We start from the raw sequence: 8559 nt of genomic DNA on the forward strand, positions 1-8559 counted from the left end.
TTGTGAGTCTGAGGACTGTTGACATTGAATTTCCACACTGCTAAGATTGCTTGGCATTAAGACACAACACCAGGGGAAGGCATACACTGAAGAGTACATAGCTGGAGCCTCTTAGATGTAAATGTTATAGTTGTTTCGAACTGGCAGTAAATCCACCTCGACCACCCAATATGTTGTTATAACATGATTTAATAATAGCAAAGTTCCTGAAACTACCCCATATCCTGTCAAGATCGCTACATGTTGTCATTCCTGATCCCAAACGGGCCCATAGAATTGGATAAGGCCTCCTGAGACCGCTCAACCACCTAGAGCTGTTACAGCCATGTGGACAACTGAAATAAAATGCCCCCCCCCCCCAAATAAATAAATAAGGGAGGGAACGGGGTGGGCGCAGTCTTATTAAACAAATTGGTACAGTAGTCGTGTGTGTGTGTGTGTGTGGGATTGCATTAATTGCTTGTCGCCATGTGCACGGGCCGTGTAAAAGCGCTGCACCTGTTGCTCGGGTGCAGCTCGAGGCGGGGTCTGTGATGTCACCTGGAGCTGGGGGATGGGTACGCCGAGACGGAATCAACTTGGGGAAGTTGCCTTGACACCTGTAGAAAATAGTTACAGCTCAGAGACGAGGAATTTTTCGTAGCTCTTACAACGATGTAAAGAAAGTTACATTATGAAGTGTTGCCGTTGACTCTGATCGCATGCTTTTGTCCAATTGTTCCCTTTTTTTCTGTGGAAATTGACTAAAAGTTAGTCCTCTCGAAAGCTTCCGCGTTGGTATTGTGAAGAGCAACATGGGCAATATGATATTGGTTGCTCTACTGCTTGGTTTCCTGCCAACAGGTAAGGCTTTAATAGCTCAACCTTTTCAAACACGACACCGAAAACATATATTATGTTTTTATTCGTCAAAGGTTATCCTTACAATGTGTTTGTCTTGATAAACTTTCGAAGTAAGCATGTCCTGAATAAGTTAATAATCGACAGGTGTAAACAAGACACAAACCTATTCGCTGTCACGTGATGGAAAGCTATTTACTATTTGTCCTGAGAATTCTTGTTTCAGAGTGGACATGTGTTTTTGAGATTAGGCAACAAAGTAGTTTTTTCTAGTTTGATAAGGCGTTTTAGATCAATTTGAACGTCAAAACAGAGACCTGTTTGAAAAATCTAATGGCAACATCAATATTTTATTTTGTTATTTTCAACGCTTCTCTGTCATATGCCTTTACTCTATTGTTGAGGGCAAAGCAGTGGCAGGGGTCAAGGACCCCAAAGCAGTTGCCATGTACAGATATTCTTTTTTTTCTTTTCTTTTTTTTTTTTTAAAGTTGTGGACCAAGTCTTGAAGAAAGATGTTTTAATTTCATCCCACTCAGAAGTTAGTATGTGAATTAGCCATAGTTGTGTTTCCTTAGCTCTTGCCATTGAGAGCACATTGTTTATTCAGATTAAGTAAAGTTTAAACCTTTGAAAGGCTGTTTCTTTTGTTTTCAAACATAGGGGTACCTAACCCCAACATTTGAATACTAATTCACAGATCTTAGTGTTGCTATCACCCCTCTTTCCCTTTTCCTCTTCCCCGTAGATGTGTTGCTCATTCAGGTGATCGTTCCAGAGACAGAGAGAAGTACAGCTCTCTTTGCATCCGTCATCATACGCTGTGACTTCTCGACCTCCGCCAACCCTCAGGAGGTCCTGGTCACATGGCGCTTCAAGTCCTTCTGCAAGGACCCAGTGCTGGAGTACTACTCCACAGGTAAAGCATGAGAGTACATGTGAGATGGAAATGCACCAATGGAGGTAGGAATCGTGTTTGATACCATTCCTTATTCCATTTCATGCATGACTATGAGCCCATCTATGAACCGATTTCTACCTCCACCAGCCTCCCCTGGTGTACACTACTGGTGAGACATGAGTGGACATTTGGACAGGACAGTATACAGTATTACTGTATAGGTGAATGAGTGAGCAAGTGAGACACGTGTACGACTATACAGGTGAAACATAGGTGTACTAGTAAAGTTACAAGACCGTGTTCATAATGGGGTCTTACATCTTTAAACCAGCTAGCCCATTCTAAAGATATTGATTGCATATCGCCATGTCATAGTAATTCTTCCCTTCTCTCTCTCCATCTCTCCTCCTCCTCCCCTCTCTCTCTCTCTCTCTCTAGCCTATCAGGCTGCCCTGCAACTGGGTCAGGATCCAGCCAATGACTGCCCAGACCGCCAGCGCACACTCCGCACCGTGGTCCAGAAGAGAGGCACCAATGAGGCCATGCTAGGCGCTGAGTATCGGGAGCGAAAGATATCCATCCAGAACAGTGAGTGTGGCCCCATCCCATACACCATCAAATAATATCACCATTAATGGTGCGTCTGACAGCTGTAGGTAGTGCTGCACAAAATATCGCATGACTATTAATATCGCAATGTGAACACAGGCAGTATCTACATCGTAAGAGGCTGCAATATTGGCCTTTCTTTGACACTCACTCAATAATAACAAAAACTCATGGACACAGGACATTATGTAACAAAAACAGCATAGTCGGTGATGTTAAATGTTATTTATTTCAAATTCATATATTACCTATATATTATTGTAACACTTATTTTGAAACTTTACTAGGACTTATACTTACACACCTGTACTGAACTTTGCATAAATACATATTTTATAGTGGCTATGAATGCAGCAAAAAACATCAGAAAATATCTTATCTTAAACTGTTTCTAAAACATCTAAATATACTTATCATAAAATAGCTTACACAAAGTCAATAATAGTGCAATCCCTCACACATACAATTCATTCTTAAGATAAACTGGATGCTTTAAGTCCCCATGTCCTCATTTAGTTCTGAGACCAGGCTTGAGATCTGCTCTCATGTCTTGGCTCTCTTGTGGTCTGGGTGGACCCCTGGTCCATCTCCGCTCTCCCTGCCTCTCTTGTCTTGGTTGGGCTGAGCACTGCTGACACTTGGTTTCTTGGAGGAATGCTGGCTAGGGCCAGGCTGAGGGGTCGGGCTCTGGCTCTGTCCTCCATAGTTTCCCCATCCTCTCTTTCTGGAGGAATCCTTGACAGAAGAGGAGGGAGGGAAGTCTCTGCAAGAGGGGAGGCATCCACCAGGTGTCCAGGGCTCTCCACTCTAGTTGCATTGCTAAGAGTCAAGCCCAAATCTGTGAATAAAGATAGAACAATTTTAGACCATAGCCACTTACTTAAACTAAGTGACAAACATTTACTGATCATCAACGATTAGCAGATAGACATAGGTAGACCTCTTACCTGAGGGGTGGACGGTGTCAGTCACTTTGGGGCTCTTCCTTCCTAGCAATGGGAGAGTGGAGGTCAGAGACAGCAAGACTGGACTGGATGGACTGGATAGGGGTAAACCCAGAGGAGTGGGCACTAGCAGGGGATTGACCGGGCACTTAGGGCTCCCCTCTCTAGATTCAGCTGTAGACATGTCCTCACCTGAGGATCCAGAGGGACAACCATGATGAATTCACATGAACAATTTACCAGAAATTACAGCAACATTACTAATTCAAAGTAGACCAAAAGACCCCTACCTGAGGAGTAGCCAGAGTCAATGAGACTCTGGAACAGTTCCTCGTCACTGGTAATGGGGGAGTAGAGATCTGAGAGATGAATCCCAGCCTGGCAGGACTGTATGGGAGTGGCTAGAGCTGAAGCTGGACTACAGCAGTGGGGACTACCAGGAGGACTGCTTACAGGAGACTCCCAAGGACTGAACAGAGGCCCAGGGCTCCGCAGTCTAGATCTGCAGCAGTCTGTGGATGAAAAAGGACAGGGTTTTAGATTCTTACCAGAGGAGTGGTCGATTTCCAGCTGCTCTGAACTAACGGAGGAGAAGAGATCTGAGAGAGCAAGTTCAGAGAGCAGGGATTGAATGAGGGTGATCTCAGATTGGTCTCTTTGGCTCCTTACAGGGCTCCCTGCTCCTGGCCCGGCAGGAGAGAAGCCCAGATCTGTGGACCAAATAGGACAGGCATTTAGATGGTCAAAATGTATGACTAATTTGCTGAAACAAACAAAACCAAATAAAAAAGATTAGTAGATAAAGCAGAAAATAAGGTTTAGCTCTTACCTGACAAGTGGTCGCTGTCAGAGTCACTTTGGGGCTCCTCCTCACTAGTAATGGGGGAGTAGAGGCCTGAAAGAGCAGTCTGAGACCTGTAGAAGTGGAAGGCTTTGGAATTCATAGTCTCAAATGATTGCATTTCATCAGCAAGGTTTGTGTTATGAATGTAGCTTTGTCTGTCTTTTGGTAAAAAGAACACAATTAGTATATTTGGTTCTGTTTCCCCGGGAAATACAGAAAGAGAATCATAGATTTTGTTGATGACATCATTGATGTGTGTTTTCAAAAACTTACATGATGCAGCATGTGTTTTGAAATATTGTTTTGGCAGCCACTCATTCCATTGTCAAGGTGTAGAATGTATGATGTCATAATTAAGATTTTTGATGTAGTGGAATTTCAATCCCCTGTGCTATGCAGGTTATATTGACACTCACTCAATATAACAAGTGGGAAACTCAGACCAGTTTGATGATCCCAGAGTTTACGAGTTGTATCACCACTGTAACCTTTTACTTTTTCTGATTCTGTTTTTGACAATAAATGGTAAAAATGTCAACAGTATTCATCTTTCTGTACAATTAACATATTTTATTGTTAACAATCAGATGTGTATGTATATGCGTTTGCATTATGTTAATGTTCATTATAGATCTCAAACAAAATCTCATTGGTTGAAGAGTTGTTCCCACATCAAATGCATTCATGTTGGAGTTATGGCTTCACCAAGTGGGAGCTACGAGTTCCTGAGCACCAAACAAACATACCACTAGAACAGCAGTTATATTTTGTTGAATTTAATTGTGTGTGTGTCCGTCCGTCCATCCACAGAGGCAGACCTGGTCATTAATGAGGTCATGTGGTGGGATAACGGCGTGTATTTCTGCTCCATTGACGCTCCTGGCGACACAACGGGAGACTCGGACCGTGAGGTCAAGCTCATTGTTTATCGTAAGTGACCACAATAGAAGCCATTCTCCAACCAATTTACTTTGAAATTACACTGAGAATGTTTTTGTATGGTGCTTTTTCAACCAAATCATGTGTTACTTTCTCTCCATTCAGATTGGCTGACGGTGCTGTTCATCATCATCGGAGCTCTGATGCTCCTTATACTGTTCTGCATCTGCTGCTGCCAGTGCTGCCCTCAGAAGTGCTGCTGCTATGTCCGCTGCCCCTGCTGCCCACGGACCTGCTGCTGCCCAGAGAAAGGTGAAACACACACACACACACACATACATAGCCTACATACACAGACACGTGCATAGCCTACACACATACACACATACATACATACATAGCCTAGACACAAACATACACTCACACACACATTCATAGCCTACATACACAGACACGTGCATAGCCTACACACACACACACACACACACACGTGTGTATGTGCAGTCACACACACTTACACTTATACCCCCTCCCCCTCCTTCCCCCCTAGCGGTGATGCAGCACAGGATGATACGAGATGCCCAGAAGGCCATGGCTCCATGGATGCACGGTCAGCCCATTTATGCCCCTATCGGCTCACACTCTTCCCAGGGCCCGCTGCTGTACTCAGGTCAGTCACATGATGGTAGAATTGCTGTACTTGCTGTACAGTACTGTATTGCAGTATGTATTAAAACAATCTACTCTACCTGGGTCACTTACATAATTATACTACTTTACCCAATACAACTTAAAATCAACTGTAGCTGCTACTCTTACTAGCACTGTAATGGTAGAATTGCTGTACCCTACTGGCCTGGCCTGTTCTGTGCTACTTGCTACACAATACTAGTATGCACTGTGCTATTGTGTTACTTATAAGGGTCTGTCTGTCTGTCATTCTGTCTCTGTCCATTTTTTTTTTTTTTTTATCTGATCCTGTTTGAATATGTCTCCCCAGGCTCATCCTCTGACTACCCCACCAAGCAGAACTTTGCCATGGCTCCAATGGGACCCTTGCCTCTCCAGCACCAGATGCCCCCTCCTCCCCAACGCGGTGTCCATGTCAATGGCAGCGTGCACGGGAGTGTCCAAGGCACCAACCAGGTGCTGGACTACCTGGAGAACCAGGTGAGGGGGATGGAGGTAGGGGGGGGGCCTCCATTGCAGGCGCCTCCCTATATACACCACCTGCCCCCTCAGGCCTACCAATATCAGCCCCCTCCCCAGCCCCAGCCTATCCCCCAAGGGGTCCCCTTCACGGCTGGCCCTCCCAGCATGCTGTCGGCCCTGGATGAGATGGGGGTGAGGGGGGTAGAGAGGAGGGTGATCACTCTGCCTCCCATCGTCCAGAGAGTCCCCAGTTTCACCAGTCGCAGGGGATCCGGAGGGGGAGGAGCAGCCAGGGCGGGGCCACGGATATCCAGCCAATCCAGCAGAAGCTCCAACCGCACTGGCAGCGGGGGAGGAGGTCAATATCCTGATCACCGACGAGACCGGGATGCCTCCCCTCCTCGGCGCGGGATCCTGCGTAGCTACAGCGACGAGTCTGAATGGGACGACCGGCGGGGAGAAGTACGTGGGGCGGCGAGGGGTGAGGGACGAGGGTCGGCCGGGAGGAGAGCGGCCGGGTCTGGGCCACGGTCCCGGAGTCGTGACGACATGATGGAGGAACTGCGTCGCTCTGCCCCAAGGAGGGACAGGAGCTACTCGCCCCCTCCCCGTCGACGGGGGTCCTGGAGCTCAGATGACGAGGATAGTCGGAGGGGACGAGGAGGAGGAGGAGGAGGACACGGCAGCAGAGGTAAAGGAAAGCCTTGGCCAGAGAAACCCCCCAGCTACTTCTCCATCGATGTCCAGCCCGGCCTCAGCAATGGAAGGAGGAACAATGACCGCTCCTCTGTAAGAACCACACACACACACATCTATAATGTCTGTGGCTCATAAACAGTAGTCTCACTCACACACACAAGATTGTATACTCACACACACACACATTGATTCTTGTAAGCAGGGCTCCTCCGCAAAAGAGGAGGAGCCACTCATTCCATCAAACCTAGGTCTCAGTAGGGCCCCCTGCCTAAATAAAGGTGTAATAACACCAAGGAATGCACACTCACACACATTCAATCACACACATCTTTACATACACACACACACACACACACTGTCCTTCACCACAATTTACAGCTATTAAAATCTTCTTTTTTTTCTTTTTTTTTTACTTTCTCCCTCTTCCCCCCTCTCTCTTTCTCTCTCACTCTCTCCTTTTTCCAGGATAAAAGTTCCCGTAGTGGCACCACTGTAGTAATCTGAAGCCTGCCTGTTTTTTCCTTCATGTAAGGTGATTTCCACTTCCATGGAAGAGAAGTATAAACAATGGGTACTTAAACTATTTTCAGTCAAGGCAGAGTAAGGTGAGTGGTTGATGAGACCTGATGTACTATTTACAGACTCAGAGCTTTAATCGTACTTTTCATAGTAATAATAATAATAAGTCAAACTTATATAGCGCTTTTCTAAGACCCAAAGACGCTTTACAAAAATAAATTAACTTCACAGAGAAAAATAAATAAATGAGTACAAATGAAATAGAGAAAAACATAGCTAAGTTAGAGAGACAAGACAGGAAAAGGGGGAGGGGGAATAATAATGATATAAGTTATATCATACTTATATAATACATTTGCACTGGACATAGAATAGGATTTAGCAAGTTCTATACAACATGTGAAGGGGGGGAAAGAGAGGGAGAGGATTGAAGTAGATAGACAGGTGAGGGCAGGATAGAATTGACTGTTAATTTTCCTGTGTATTTCAGTCTGTGGTGGTGGTGATAAGTTCTGTTGTGCTTAGGGGGAATGTTAGGTGAAATGTTTTATTGTTTTCATTGTCTTTGTATTCGATTATGGTTTTGATATGTGCAATGTGTCATGAAAAGAATCACATTTTTATTTTTCGTTGGAATGTTTTTATTGAAGTGCTGCATGAAGAGTTTGTGAGTGTGGCACACCACTTCATTTTAGTTTTTAAACATACAAACAGCGGACAACAAGCAATGACGATACAAACCATGTAGCCTACACCACAAACCAACAATGCCTGTCTCCAAAGACAAAAGGCAGAAGAATATGTAAATAGACGCTCTTGTCAAACAAAGTGGTGTGTGTGTGTGTGTGTGTGTGTGTGTGTGTGTGTGTGTGTGTGTGTGTGTGTGTGTGTGTGTGTGTGTGTGTGTGTGTGTGCGCGTGCGCACGCACTGCTGTTTTCTGCCTATGTGTATCAATGAAGTTAATTAGACAGTCTCTAAAATAACACTGTTGTGTTAGTGTAATGCATATATTTTTAATAAATTGTTTTAGAAAGATCACATTTATTTTCCGTTCAGTTCCTGTCCAGCTCACCTCCATTCAGGGACTTACCACTAGAGTTGTCCCTCCATATCACTGGTCCTCAGCTCTTAGCTACTGTATATCCAGAACATTGGACCAGACTAGAATTAT

The 8559-nt window shown here is 44.9% G+C and overlaps 1 protein-coding gene across 1 annotated transcript; it reads left to right on the forward strand.

Annotated features, from left to right (window-relative positions):
* Positions 1–592: 592 nt before the first annotated feature.
* Positions 593–8423, forward strand: ildr1b (immunoglobulin-like domain containing receptor 1b). The gene is made up of 8 exons (XM_083681746.1): positions 593–843; positions 1589–1759; positions 2180–2329; positions 4949–5068; positions 5183–5329; positions 5568–5687; positions 6018–6958; positions 7334–8423. Exons 1-8 carry the CDS (start codon positions 795–797, stop codon positions 7370–7372), a joined length of 1737 nt encoding a protein of 578 aa, XP_083537872.1. The 5' UTR covers positions 593–794; the 3' UTR covers positions 7373–8423.
* Positions 8424–8559: the final 136 nt, after the last annotated feature.

The sequence above is a fragment of the Argentina silus genome (genome assembly GCF_951799395.1).
Source record: "Argentina silus genome assembly, chromosome: 12".
Lineage (NCBI taxonomy): Eukaryota > Metazoa > Chordata > Actinopteri > Argentiniformes > Argentinidae > Argentina > Argentina silus.